Raw genomic sequence first — 15,557 nt, 5'->3', positions numbered from 1 at the left:
AGAGATAAAACCTAGACTAAGCAAACAGACATTTTTCCCATGATCAAAGCAGCCAGCATAAGGAAATGGAAACACTGGCAGTTAAGTTAAATGCTGTCTTTAGCAGATTTTCCTGGAAAAGCCTTGAAGACTGTGTGTCTATTTTTGACCATCCATTAATTACCGAGCTGGTCCTGGGTGCTCTCCGACTTCCTGGCATTCCAAGTTAAGCCAGATTTTGGACAGGCCTGAGGAGGAGGGCTGTCCAAATACTTTATTGAAACACAAGAAAGTCTTTCACAAAACCATGCCAAACCTCAGATTTGAAAGCACTTAAAATTATCCTTCCAACAGTCATACTATGTGATGGTTTCTTTTTGGAGGCTCAGTGTTTGTTTTTCTGAGGGATAAATATCACAAAAAAAAAATATGCTGTGAGCAATTAGGCAGTAAGGAGTGGCTCATATATGTCATAGGGGCACATATAGTCAAAGGAGCACATATATGTCAGGGGCACATATACGTCATGAGGACACAAGTATGTTATGGGGCACATATATGTCATTGGGACACATATATGTCATGTATTCAGCACAAAGCATCCAGAACAGTTAGTGGAGGCTGGGGCAGTTTGAGAAATAGTATTGATTTTTTTGTTTTGCTTTTCATTGCTGACTTTATTATAAAAGATTTTTATTATTTTTAATAAATCTGTGTGTGTGTGTGTGTGTGTACACACGAATACAGTCAGTTCTCACAGAGGTTAGAAGTAGACCCCTCAAAAGCTGGAGTTATAAGTGGATGTAAGACCTACTGAGTAGATTTTGGTATAAATTCTGATCCTCTGCAAGAGCCATCCATGCTCTCAGCCGTGTCCCCGAATTTCATTGATAAGAACTTTGAATATCACACCTTTAAAAATTGACTTTAACTCGAATACACTTATGAAAAATTACCAATGCATTCCATTCATTTCCTGAACCATTTACAACCATGACATTGTTAAAAAACAAAAAGCCCAAGGGATAAAAGAAGGAGAAAATACTAGAAAAATAGTTGTGGCTTTGTATAAAATAGAATTTGCCTATAAAACTTATCAAACACGGTGGATAAATACCATTCCATACCAGAAATTCATAGATTTAAAAAATAATAATTGTCCCAACTGATTGTCTAATGGTTGCCTCCAATTCAGGAAGTTTCCTGAATAAACGTCTTTGGGTTCCTGGGGATTCTAGAACAGCTTGACTGATGCTTTCAGCTCTAACACTACAGTTTTAGAGCTGTTCCGAAAATTGCCAAGCCACGTTTTTACCATGTATTTAAAAGCAAGAGCCATTTTCAAAAGTTTGAAGTCATTTCCATCAAGAATGTACATAGCTGTGGAAGAGACAAACTATTTCATTCGTGGGAAATGAAGTCACCATGATTCCCAGGAGGCATGAGACTGGCACCAACTGCCACCAACTTGTTCCTGAAACCAAGCTGGGGCTGCTGGTGGCATTTCCCAGGACCCGTGCAGATCTCTGTTGCTGTTGCTGCTCCTGCAGAGGCTGCTGCAACCACCAGAAACCATGGTAACGCTAAGGGGCCTCAAATTCCTTCATCACTGCATGCTAGTGCTCTTTGAAACTGATCCCATGGTGCACCTTGACAATGTAGAAAAAGGTAATCAGGTATTCAAATGCCAACAGTTCTGTAAATTGTATTAGGTAGAAAGTACGTCTCACTGATATCTCCTAGCTATGAAGTTGCTAGAACCCAAGTGGCTTGCTGTAAACTTTATGCTACCCAAGCCCAAAGTTATCACGATGCTCTAAGAACACGTGGACTGTCACCTTGGTCTAAGAAAATGGGATTCCTGTAAAGGCCTGTGCAGCTACCACAGCTATTTTTCTGCACCGAGGAAGCAGGGCAATACTAACTCCCAACTTCCATCAAGTTGACTTTAAAAGCGTTTTCCTCTCCTTTGTTCAGTGTTCACTGAATATACTTATTTTGTTTTAATGTCAGAGGGACATTGCAGAAAACCTCAGATGAGAGAGTGACGTAGTCTAGCCAGTCAAAAGCTGTAGTACTAGGCACCCAGGCAGAGCAAGAGATAGGGAACATGGTGGTAAATGTCAGCCTCAAATCTTTGGAGGGTGTGCTAGGACGTTCTGTCTACAGCCTTTGAAGCAGTTCCATAAGAACCAATCACTTAGAATGGTTCTCGGAGCAGTGTAATGTCCGCTACCAAAGCAGGAGGTTGTGGAGACAACCACTCGTCGTCAAAGTTCCTTCCACTCAGATGAAAAACAAAGCAGTACCTTGGCTTTGATACAAGATCATCTTTTCGTATTGTTTCATTTAAAAGTGGTATATGCAAACATGGGGGCGAGGGTAAGAAGAGAAGGCGTCAAGCCTCATGGCTTCATGTTGGAAACAATAACTAAGGTGTCGTCGGGTAAGACTCCTCGGAGGTGACAGGTGAGGTTCGCAAAGGCAGAGCCTCCGGGGAGGCATCCTCCCATTCACTGGGACCACTCTCAGATGGCTGCTCTGGGCCACTGTGTTCCGGTTTGGGGCTTTCTGGATGTTCTCGCATGAAGTCCCGCGTGGCCATAATCAAAGCCACAAGTCGGTAGAAATGCAGGGCCATCACTAGGGAATTCTTCACAGCAAAGAACACCAACATGTGGTTGATCACTTTAAAGTAGATCATCAGGACGAGGCGCACAACAAGGAAGGGACCATCTTGGATGAAGAAGCTGAGGCCAATGGCCCATAGATCCGCACTGTACTGGCACAGGAAAACCCTAAGGAAGCCCCTGGCTTTCACTGGGGTGGGGCATACCAATTTCAACTGGACTGGGGGAAAAATGAAAGAGACAATGGTTAACATTCTGAAATGCAAAACGGAGAGGGGCATGGGACAGCCTTTGGGGTGGTCTGGTTGTGAAGGAGGCAGAATGGCTGCCCAGTTTAACGTGGAGGGACAGGGGCTTGGGGCATTTCTTCACCTCAGCCCCACCCTGATTCTGTTCATATGGTTCCATCCACTTAAAAGACTCAGCATCCATCTTCCAGCCTCCCTGTAGGGAATGATCTATTAAAAAGACTATAGAAAAGGGGGCGTAAGTCGGGCGTGGTGGCGCACACCTTTAATCCCAGCACTTGGGAGGCAGAGGCAGGCGGATTTCTGAGTTCGAGACCAGCCTGGTCTACAAAGTGAGTTCCAGGTCAGCCAGGGATACACAGAGAAACCCTGTCTCAAAAGAAAAGGGGGGTGTAAAGGAAATTGTGTGCTCGTGCGTGCGTGCCTGCGCGCACACCTGTATTAGGTGATTTGCTGCAGAGACCTGTACTCAGAACCTCAAGTCAGGGAGTTTGGCACTTTCCCTTGACTCCATTGCTCTCTAGCACTGAGATATTGGCCATGTCGCATAACCTCCAGGCGCTTTAGTTTCTTCCTTGAAACCTGTGATACTATGAATCCTAAAACAGGTGTCTCTAGTCATTGGCTTGTTTTCCTAGTTAGGATAACACCCTGTCTCCCTTTCTGCTCAGCTTCTTCCTTCATTCTTCCTCTTGGGGAAGCGGGTGAGCGATTTTCTTGACCCTTAAGTGCAGCATATGAACGACAGAGTTCCCAGCACAGACCATTCCAGTTGTTTTTTCTCAACATTGCCCCTAAGTGCTACTTCACCCAACCACGTGGGCAAACTCTGCTTTGCAAACTCAAGTGCTTAGAATTCAAATTCAAATTTAACTCACGTTTAAACATATTTTTCTAATGTTGGTGATGGTGTGTGTATGTGTGGGAGCCCGAATAAAAGCCATTATTTTATTGGGTCCTAATTCCATCTGCTTTTGTCTCCCAGTTTATGAGAAACCAAGTATAATTGCATAGGTTTTTGGTTTTTGGTTTTTTTTCCAGTTGAACAAAGGGCGAGTCCATCAACAGATGAAACTTTTGTTTTAATTTCTAAGATGTAAATTTAATTCAGGGTCAAGTGTAGAAAAGAATCCTTTTTTGTAAAAATAAAGCCTCCCATTTGGAGTTTTCCAACAAAGGATGTCTCAATCCAGCAATAGCGCGCAAATATCATGCAGCAGCTTTGGTATGGGTGAACTTAACGTACCGCTTGTTAGAGAATACAATAGCGGTTTAGTCAGAAGCGACATTTGGTCTCTGTTTTTCCAACAGCTGCAGAGAATTGTCACCTCTGTACGTTTACCAAATTTCCTCTTTGAATAAAAACTTTCTTAGCAAGTCTGTAAACCACGAGATAGGAGAAGGCGAGTCAATGGCCATGAAAGACAAACATAAAAGGTCAGTAAGTGCCATTCGTAAGAAGCCATCCTCAAGAAGTTCCTCTTGGCAGACTCCCTGAGGGTAATATTACTCAATATATAAAGGATGGAGCCCAGGTGTCTGTTAGGACGACAGCTGCCTGGCTTCTGGCTGGGTTAGGAGTAGCAAATACCTCCTAAAGCCTACTTCAGCAAGTTGTTTGCATATATTTATTTTTGATTATTAATCTCTAATTGGACTGTATTTTCTTTCTTTCTTTCTTTCTTTCTTTTTTTTTTCTTTTTTTTTTTTGGGAAAGGATGGAAGTATATAGTTGTGGCTAGCCTGGAACTCACAAGTAGACCAGGCTGGCCTCAAACTCAGAGATCTGCTTGACACTATTTTCAGAGTTCTGGGATTAAAAGAGGTCATTGTTAGGCCCAAATGGTGTTTTGATTGTTTGTTTAGTTTTGTTCTTTGTTTGTTTTCTTAATTTGGAAAAAGGCCAGGCAACTCTTCCTATCTCTCCGGGAAACAATTGTATGCAAGAAAGTGTATGTTTTAAGACCCCTGAATGAGGCTCAGAAGAGCCGTGTCTGCTCTTCCAGAGGTCCTGAGTTCAATTCCCAGCAACTACATGGTGGCTCACATCCATCTGTAGTGGGAGCCAATGCCCTCTTCTGATGTGTGTCTGAAGACAGCTAAAGTGCACTTACATCAATAAAATAAATCTTTTCTTAAGACCCCCGAATAAAAGACCTCTGCATCTATTACTGTGGATCCCCAATTGTACTCATTCTGACTTATCTTCACCCTGAAGCCATCAGGAAGAGTGTCACAAGGAATAAAATAGACTAAGGAAAGGAGTTACAAAAGTCTGGGGTTTCTTCAGAGTAAAGCACCAAGGAGAGGAATTCCTGCGTCACATGTCGAACATGCCAGAGAGTTATGGCGTGATTCCAAGCTGACACCGACCAATAGAAGGTTCCAGGGTAATTAAATGGTTTCGTATCTTTGCTGTCCACCATGGGAGCCACATGGGGCAAAGGGGTAGGTAAAGCAGGGCCAGTGTCACTGAAGAGCTTGGTTGTTCCTATGGTTTGATGTAATATAAATCCATTCAGTTGTGTATGACTGGTGGGTACAATACTATAGGACAATACAGCAATACTATAATAGTGTAAGAAATCACTAAAATGGAAAACCAGCCGAATAGTTTGCTTCTTGCCAACCCTTGAAGATTTATGGATTCACTTGAACTGCTGGGTCATCCCATTTCACAGATGGAAAACTTAGGCACATATATCTCCCCTAATTTTGGCTGGATTAGAGATGCTAAGTAATAGAAGGGCTGAGTTGACTATAAAGCAGTGTAGGTAACAGTTCAAGTATTTATTATTGTTAATTTTGGGGGTCTTTCTGGAAATGGAATTTTACATAGACCAGGCCGACTTACAACTTTCTATGTAGCCAAGGATGAGCATGAAGCCCTGCTCTTCCTGTTTTCACCATCAGAGTGCTGGGCTTAAAGATACACTTCACCATCCCTGGCTACACTCATATATCTTAAGTTCACCACACACCGAAGTGAGTCTACACTTGGTTCTCCTGAGTCTCGACCTTCTTCCTAAGCTGCAGAAGAGCTAACGCTAGGATATCAAAGCACAACCTCACTCAACTTCCTCCCTTGTGCTAGTATGATTTCTATTTAGGACTCATAGCTTTCTATTAATTTACACAAATATGCAAAATATTTACCTGCCAGATCAAGGGGGAACTGCAGCATGCTCCACGTCCACACCACAAGAATGCCAGAGACCAGAGCAGGGTTAGTTCTAGAAGACAAGAGCATGTTAAATGAGCAGTTGAACATACACCCACAGTCAGAGAAGAGAGATAATAAATCACAGCTTGTTAGGGGCTAAATAAGTATTTTATGAGTTGGCAAAATATATTGTGTTCTAATAAATGATTTAAAAATCATGCACGGCAATAGAACCACATGAAAATTTGGGACTTTGGCTGCATACAAGTTTGAGACCAGCATGATCTATGTGTGATCTATTCTTTAAAAACTAATAATAATAATAATAATAATAATAATAATAATAATAATAATAACAAAAACATTCATAGTCATCATAAGCATACATTGGAATAGAGCCCATTGATGTCATATTTTTCTCTAATTTGATGACACCTTAGAAAGATTATAGGACAGAAATGCTATCAGAAACAGTTAAATACAGACATAAGTGTCCAAACCCCCAGGTTCAATAATGATTTCCCCAAAAATGCTAATGATATCCCCAAGACTCGAAGACTATTGAAAAGACCATCAAAAAGGCGGGAGGGATGACCTGGTTAAGATCACTTGTGCCTTGCCCCTGCAAAGGACCTGCGTTTGGTTTGTAGCATCCAAAGAGCAGCTTAAAACCCTCTATAATCCCAGTCCACAGGGATCTGACCTCTAGGACCAGGCACATGTATAAACCCAGGGGAACACACATACACACAATTAAAAAATAAAAGTAAAGCAAAGAGACAACTGAAAAGGGCAAGTTGGTGCTTATGAACCCCAAATTTAACATAGTGAAGGTAAGCCATCCTTAGGAGGAAAAATGCAGTGATAATTTCAGTAAACAACAACTTGCCACAAGAGTATAGACTAAAAGGCAAAGTGTGTGTTTGTGGTGTGTGTGTGTGTGTGTGTGTGTGTGTGTGTGGTGTTTGTATATGTGTGCATGTGTGTGTGCGTGGTACATGTATGGTATGTGTGTGTGTGTCTGTGTCTGTGTGTATGTGTCTGTATGTATTATATATGTATGTGTGGTATGGGTGTGTGGGTGTGTTCTTCTTTCACTATTGTATCCTCAGTCCCTAGAACAGTACCTGGAAACGATAGGTATTCAGTATATTTTCATAGAAAAGTTTGATTGGACGTACAAAAGAAGGGTCTGTGTTTAAAGAAATTCCCAGAACGGTAGCTTCAGAAAAACACAGGCTGCACAGATGCAAACATGGAGACGAGCAAGCAAGCAAACCAAGACCGCGCGATATGACAACATAGTTTTTGTTTCCAACTTTTCCCAAGTGGGAGCTTTGCCTGGGGAGGGCTAGAGGGGCATCAGGAAGTGTGACGGAGAGAAGACTCGATAAGGTGACTTCAGGGGTGTCCATAAATGCTTCAAGTGTAGAGACCTTGAGAAATTAGAGCTGAATTTGTGAAGGAAACTTCAAAGCCATCACCATCTGCCTCACTAGTTAATTTGGAGAAGGGGTTAGTGACAGAAATTAAAGTCTTCACCTTCAAAGTGAAGCCTGATTCCGAAAGACAGAAGGCAAGTTACCATTATCACCTACTTAGGTTATATAAGGGAGTCATCAGAAGGTGTCTGCGAGGCCTCAGAAAAGGCAATAATTACCAGAGTCCTGTGGGTTATCCAAGAATAGCTGCTCTCAAATGAGCTTATCTTGTCTTTACTTCAAAAAAAAAAAAAAATTGATCTGGGGTTGCCAGAACTGATAATGTTATAACTTGATAATAGGCATTCGGATCTAGATAAGCCCCCCTCAAATATCTCCCATGGTATCTTATTAACAAAATTAAGAAATATTGTGAGCCAGTATGGTTAGGTGGATTTCGGACTGAACAAATGAGTCCCCAAATGAAATGTTCTAACTGATCGCCACAGGCTCTGCATTGGACTCTGTTCCCCTGTGTCTTTGAGCAATGACCTCGTTGAGGGTGTAGATGGGAGGCTTCTCATGTCTATGAAATACATGGAAACAGAAAGCGATTCTCTAGACAAACCCGGTCATGAGCCCCAAACGATGTGACTGAATAACCTAAATTAGGGTGGCGCAGAATAGAATAGATCCCATTCCCCAGGAGCAGTGAGTGGTTTCTCCCTTGATATCTAATTATGTGCCTGTGGCGCGACATGATTTATGGTTTTTCAGAGTCAAATGCAAGCACAGGTCAGTTCTCATGAAATGTAAAATCGAATTTTAAGTGGAAGTCCCTTGAGAAGGTAGACTAAACCGCTTCTTTACCTGTCAGTATCTATACAGAGCAAGCTTTCCATTTTTAACTAATATTATACATGGTTTCTAGGATTATACTTAATCCTCTAGCAACTCAACAAAAAAGGCATCTGTCACTTTGTATCCACAGTCAGGATGCAGACCAGGATGGATTCTAGTGCTCCTTTCAACTGTTCAGCCCTCCTCTGTTATTCAGTCCCAGAACCCAGCCTAGAAAAAGGTGCCATCACCACTCAGGGAGAGCATTCCCTCCTCTGTTCAACCTCTCTGGCAGGACCCCCAGAGACACATCCAGAAATGCACCTCTTCCATGATTTCAAATCCCATCCTGTGGGTAGTCAAGGTTAAAAACCATCAACAATGATGGCAAAGTTTTCCATAGGCATTGCTATGTGTCCAGACGCCAAGTATAGAAGAACTTGAATGCTGATAAATATATTATCCAAAATAAAATAAAATAAAATAAAATAAAAAGACTTTGGAAAGATACATCAGAAAAAAAATCTAAAGAAGAATAATGAATTATTAGCTAAGAGAGTGAACCCTAGAAAGGAAATGTTGGAAAGTTACTGATCCGAAGTTGCAAGCAAGAATCTCGAAGGACTGAAGGGTGGATTTATTGACCACCGTTGTAAGCCAGTCAACCTTTAGAAATAGTATCCAGGAAGCATGATTTACAATAGGCTCCATATTCACAGTATCCAGAGTTTATATAATAATATAATATACATTTACATTATAATATATAATAATAATCGTATAATCCATAACATATAGGTCTATAACTATAGATTATATATGAGAGTAGATTGTATGACATAATCATATAATAATATAATAATCCAGATGATTGAACATGACTATATCTACAGTCAGGAAACAGAGATAGAGGAATAGCCAGCTTGTCATCTCATTTTCTCCCCTTTTCTGTGCAGTGTCAGATCTCAGCCCAGGGAGCGATACCATCTACATTGAGGGTGAATCTTCTCATCAAAGATGAAAAAAGATTCAGAAGAAAATTACTGAAGTAAGTGCATGCTTTTTTTTTCTTTTTAGCTATTGGGAAGATAAATTACTAACTTTTGTTGGATCATCACAACCAACTTAGTAGGTAAAAATTAAAACAATATGAAGTAACAGGGGCTGTTCAGTCATTAAGAGCACTGGCTGCTCTTCCAGAGGACCCAGATTTGATTCCTGGCATCCACATGGAGACTCATAACCGTCTGTATTGCTAGTCCCAGGGGATCTGACATTGCCTTCTGGCCAAGTGGATAACACACACACACACACACACACACACACACACACACACACACACACGTGTTGCACAAATATGCATGGAAGCAAAACATCCACGTACATAAAAATACATTTTAAAAAAATATATAAAATAGGTCATTCTGTAGGTGCCTACTTAGCGCAGTAGGCAGCGCATCAGTCTCATAAAATAAGTCATTCTTTGATTATTTTCTTAACTAATTTTTTTTAACATGAAGTATTTTTAGTATAAAAGAGACAGTGCACAAATAGGGTTCATGCACATTTAAAAATGTAGCAAACACATTGAGACAATAAAGAAGAGAAAGAGAAGAGAAAGCACAAAGGTTTCAGGGGAAAAAAAAAAAAGATTTCACTGAGAAAATTGAAGAGAGATTGAGCCCAGGAGAAACTTAGGAAGGGCCTTTTCTGCATTGTCAAATATTCTGAAATATAGTAATGGTGCTGAAACAGACTTTTTCTTTTTAATAAACAATCTGTGTTCAGAAGTCATACAGAGAGTGTACCCAGAGGTGATGAACAATTTCTCCCGAATATGCTCAATTTAGACTCACGAACATTTTGAACGAGAAGCCATGGCTAATAGAAAGGTCAACAGATACCTCTCCTCCTTAACAAATATGGGTTATATTAGACACGCTGTCAAAGGTCACCATCCATGCTGTGGAAATTAGCCAGAGACAAGCAACAAATTCAGCAACATTGACTCTCCTTAATTTTCAGGTAAGAGCCCTGTCTAGGGTGTGCAGGCTCCTGGCAAAGCTGCAGCCAGGAGAGAGAGAGAGAGAGAGAGAGAGAGAGAGAGAGAGAGAGAGAGACTGAGGTTTTGTATAGGATAAAATTAAAGGGGCGAGAAGAATTTCTTCCAGATGATTGCAGTTGGTGGTTAGAATCACCGCAATACGCTGCCACAAAAGGTGGGAGAGCTTTAAAACCCTAGGAAAGAAAGCACTGGAGGACCCCCGGGGAGGAGGGGGAGCAGCTGATTGATGAGGGGGTGGGGGTGGGGCGGCTGATTGAAATGGATTGGGATTTCTGTTTATTAATTAAGTTTTAAAAGTGAGGCCCGGATGTTCCCACAAACACTGCAAGATGGAGCACCTTCATCCTTTATGACTTTGTCCGCTCCTTAGGTTCCTTAATACATCTGGAAGACGCGGATCTTAGGTCTGTAAAAGCTGAGAGATTACAACTCAACAGGAGCGAGAAGTAAACAACCATTTCAGATTTCCTGTAAGAAATGCTCTAAGAGAGAGAAAGCCAGGCTGACTGTAATTTGAATATGAAATGTCAGCCCTCCCCCACCTCCCACCCCCCACTCCTGCTGTAGGATCCCGCGTTTGAACACTTGGTCTCTAGTTTGGTCCCCAGCTGGTGGCGCTGTTTGAGAGCTTATGGAAACTTTAGGAGGTGGAGCCTAGCTAGAGGCAGTATATCACTGGGGATGGGGTTTGGAGTTGTTTATAGCCCAGCTTCTCTTCTATCTGTTTCCTGTTTGCCAGGCCAGCTTCCTGTCCCTGCAGCCATGCCTTCCCCAGCATTAGGGGCAGTATCCTGGCAGGACCTGTAAGCCAAAGAAAACCTTTTGCCCCCAAGTCGTTTTCTGTACCCCAACAAAACATGCTAAGGCCATCTTGATCAACTGGAGATTGGATTTTGAAAGTGAGAGAGGTTCATTGAGGCGGGAAGGAGCTGAACGAGCTTAGAATGAAATTTGCAAATCCCCACTCAGGCTAGGCATGTTGATACATACCTTTAACCCCAGCATTAAGGATGCAGAGGCAGGTGGGTCTCCATGAGTTCAACACCAGCCTCATCTGTATATTGAGTTACAGAATCTCCAAAGATACAGAGACCCTATCTCCAAGAAATAAGAAAGGAAGGGAGGAGGGAGGGGAGGAGGGAGGGAAAGAGGAAAGTAAAAAAGAAGGAAGGTCGAGAGAGAGAGAGAGAGAGAGAGAGAGAGAGAGAGAGAGAGAGAGAGAGAGAGAGCAAACAAGGTCACATTTAGTAATGTGGTGGTCCCGAGACATGATGGGTTTGTTTAGAAATGAAAGTGAACATTTAAAACTAACTTCAAAACTGTTAAAGCAATTCATGTGAGTGATGAATAGACTTCAAATCTACTAGAGAATTTCTAAAAACAAGGGAGTTATGGGGTGGGGCGTGGTAAATTCTGTGCACTCAGCTGACAGAAAGTAGAGGCATGTACAGAGAGGGCCAACAGGGTCTTGTTTAAATGAAGGTTCCCTGAGCACAAACGTGCATCTGAATATATTCCATGTCTTCAGTGGGTGTGGCCGTAAGTGTTTAAAGTTCCATAACCATTTCTGCTCTAATTACAGACAGATTGCAAACTACATCATTGTAGCGGAACTGTGTAAGATTCAAACTAAAAGTGACACTGAAAATCAAGTAAATAGACACATTAATAAAATAAATAAGGCAAATAATATAAAATTGAGCAATAATAATATTATTTACAAAGCATTAGTATAAAACAATTGAGTAATACAATAAATGAATAAATAAAGTCAAACAAATAAATAAATAAGCCAAGGCATCAGCCAGTGCCACTCAGAAGTTGACAGATTGCTCCGATTAAGGAAACAAAGGGAGAGGTCTCCCTGGAGAAACATTTCAGTGGTCAAGAGTGCTCGCTACTCTTTCAGAGGACCCAGGTTCAGTTCCCAGCGCCTACCTGTAACTCCAGCTCCATAAACCACCTTCCAGTCTCTGCAGGCGCTGAACACATGTGGAGCACACACATATGTGCAGGTAAACTCATATGCATAAAATAAAAGCATTTTTCAAGGTAACAGACGAAGAAGCTTGTGATGGTGGCAGTGATGTATGGAGAGTGGCCAATTATCAACAAAGTACGTGACACGTCAGAAACAGAAACAAGTAGCCGGTAACTAAAGATGAAATGATTTAGCACAAAGCAAGGGCATCGAAGCAGCTAATCTTTTCAAAACTGGAAACCAGTTCTGTGCTCATGCTAAAGAAAAGTGGAATGTAAGACTCAATGGATCCACAGATGAAGTGAAGATACAGCAACCGCGTGGTAGGAGTACAGAGACCCTCAGAGTCGACAGGACAGGGACGGATGTGAAAAATCAACTTGAAAGACTCCATGGTCTGACTTCACGTCTAGATTTGAGCTCGTATTCGACCGGTGAGTGACCTGGCAGACAGACCCACAGCAACCGTCTGATCTGAAGCTCAGAGAAGCCAAAAGCATTCAAAAGGAAGAAACCAAGAACCCCGAAACACGCAGCCACATACACACACACACACACACACACACACACACACACACACACACACACACATGCAGCCTCAGAACGAGGAGGGGAAAAGGACGCAGGGACAGCATTTAGAGATGAGGGTTGAGGTGTGTGCACGCCGCTGGCAGAAGGAGAAAGGGAAAACTTGGGGGCAGCAAGCCGGCTCCTCATGAGCAAGGCAGCTGTGACTAAGCAAGGAGTAAACCGGAAAGGAGACAGTAGTGCTCCAAAAACGCTTGGGTGAGTGAGTAGCCTATACGCAATATAGATATTTGTATCGCATATATGTGTGTCATAAGTGAGAACTTGTCAACCATGTAGCCTTTGTCAAAACAAAGCTGTATTCTTCAAGCACAAAGGCAAAATAAACATATTTTTTTAGTCTATTTTAGTCCAGTTAAAGAAAGACCTGAAAAGTGTCTTGCTAGCAGGTTTATCAGAAACAAAAAGCAAAAAACAAAACGAAAACAAACACCACCATGACCACCACCACCACCAACGACAAAAACACCAAATGATTTTGCCAAATGGGATGGAGAGGGATCTCACCCTTTTGTTAAATGAAACTATTGTAATGGAGAAAATCCACAGAGTGTAAATATTGTCAAGGACAAAACCATAGTGTGTGCTGTCACATACCAACGCATAATATATGTATTGGCATAATAGCCCTTGGGAGACTGAGATGAAGTTAAGGTCTATGAGGCAGATGGAGCCATGATGAAATGGACTAATGCTGTTGTATTTCACCGTAGCTGCAACAGGATTAACCTATTATAGAGTGTAAACAAGAAAGGGCACATTCTTACACAAGCGGAACACCCTCTAGAGGAAGCTAGATGCTTCATCAAGCAAGCCTCGGGACCTTTAAAAGTACTGAACCAATTTAATTCATAACAAGAGTACAATAGAATTAAAATAAAAATGAAGGAGAAAATTTGAGGAATCTTCATTTACTTGGGAACTAATTTTGAATTATATTAAATAAAGGACCAAGACATCAGAATCTATAGGAACTTAAGGTAGCCATGCTGAGAAATAAAGGCGGGACTCTGGATGCTGGAGAAGAAAGACTGGCAATCTACAGTCTGAGAAATAAATGAAAACAGAATAGTCATCAAGTCACTAAAACCCACACGTTTGTTTTTATACATAAATTAAATAATTAATTAATAGGCCGATAATCCTCACTCAACAAGTAAGCAAGCCCATCCTCTCTGGGGAAAAGCAAAACGTCAGCATTTAAACCCAGGAAATGAAAAAGAGGGCTCACCTCCAAGTCCACAGAGCCTATTAACACATATATGCTAACAGCAGGAGAACTTCATGACAAAAGACCACTTATTTACAAGAAAGAGAAAAAAATATCCTTGAGAGAAAAGCACAACCCCAAATAAGAAAAATGTAAATTATGTAACTAGTCCTAGAGGAGGGGATGATATTGATTCAGTGATTAGATACCATGAAGAAGAGAGGAGGAAGATGGGGGGGGGGGGAGGCAGAGGAAGGAGAGAGGAAAGGAAACCACTTCCCATAAAGTCAAGGCCTGGCCCAGATTGCTTCCTTGGGGAATTTTGTAAATTCTTGAAAGAAATAATATCAATTATGCAAAAAATATTTTCAGAAAATAGAAATAAAAAGGATGCTTCCTGGTACGTTTATAAAAGCCAGTGTTGTCTGGATTCAAAACCTTGAACAAGACACCACTAGAGATAATACTGGGGAACAATATGCCCCACGGACAAGATGGAAGAAAGGAGATATGTTGGCAAATCAGACCAAAAACTCCACCACGCTGCACAGCAAAGTTCAATTTATCCTGGCATCAAAGGCAACCGGTTTAACACCTGAAGATCAGTTAATGTAATATAGTCATTTTTTTTGTTTATAATAAAGGGCAACCAAAAGAAAAATCATATCAGTGAAGGCAGACTTCATGGTACAGGTAAGAAAAGATTCTCACTGATGTAGAAATAAAAATACATTTGCTCAAGTTTATAATGATAGTCTGGGCCAGCAAAATGACAGGAGCATCCTTCACAGAGAAAAACCAAGATATTTCTCCTGAGACTGAAGCGTTCAGTTCTACTGTATCTGTCTGATGCAGAGGAGGGCTCCACGATGGTAGAGTAAGACAAGACACATAAATTCATGGCACACACTATGGCAACAATCAGAAGTGTCGTCATTTATAAGGAGGATGATCTAACATGCAGTAAAACCTGGAGATTAGAAACAGAATAGGCAAGTTTCGTGTGCCATTGCTGGTTACCAAAATCATTATGTATATGAATAATGTCTCCACTAAAGCAACTAAAAACGAGAAAGGGAAAGAAAACAAAAACTCCATCAGAAAGAATATAAGACATCATAATAAAATAATAAAAGAAATAATGAAAGACTCAAGGGAATCGTGTAGAAAAGCGGAGAAAGGACTTGAAAGGCAAAGGTGAAGAGCATCTATCATATATAAGGGCAACCCCTCCTTCCTCCCGTCTCCACCCTCACCTCCTTCACCCCCCCTGCCTCCCCATCCCTCCTAAGTTTCCCTTCATAAACTGCAGGTCTCCTGGGAATATCAAGAAGCAAGGCATATCAAGTTGCAGTAAGATTAGTCACCTCCCCTCATAGTAAGGCTGAACAAGGCAAGCCAGTAAGAGGACTGGGGGTTCCAAAAGCAAGGA

The 15,557-nt window shown here is 41.4% G+C and overlaps 1 protein-coding gene across 1 annotated transcript in view; it reads right to left on the bottom strand.

Moving 5' to 3' along the window:
• Positions 1–522: 522 nt before the first annotated feature.
• Positions 523–15,557, bottom strand: part of Tmem26 (transmembrane protein 26) — a 46,779-nt gene continuing 31,744 nt past the window's right edge. Inside the window, exons 5-6 of the mRNA XM_021205135.2 lie at positions 6,014–6,090; positions 523–2,829 (exon numbers count right to left, since the gene is read on the bottom strand). Of these exons, the coding sequence (XP_021060794.1) occupies positions 2,411–2,829; positions 6,014–6,090 (496 nt within the window). The 3' untranslated portion in view covers positions 523–2,410. The remainder of the gene's footprint in view (positions 2,830–6,013; positions 6,091–15,557) is intronic.

The sequence above is a fragment of the Mus pahari genome, chromosome 9 (assembly GCF_900095145.1).
Source record: "Mus pahari chromosome 9, PAHARI_EIJ_v1.1, whole genome shotgun sequence".
Taxonomy (NCBI): domain Eukaryota; kingdom Metazoa; phylum Chordata; class Mammalia; order Rodentia; family Muridae; genus Mus; species Mus pahari.
Note: the sequence above shows the minus strand (reverse complement) of the source record. Positions and strands in the feature narration are given on the sequence as shown.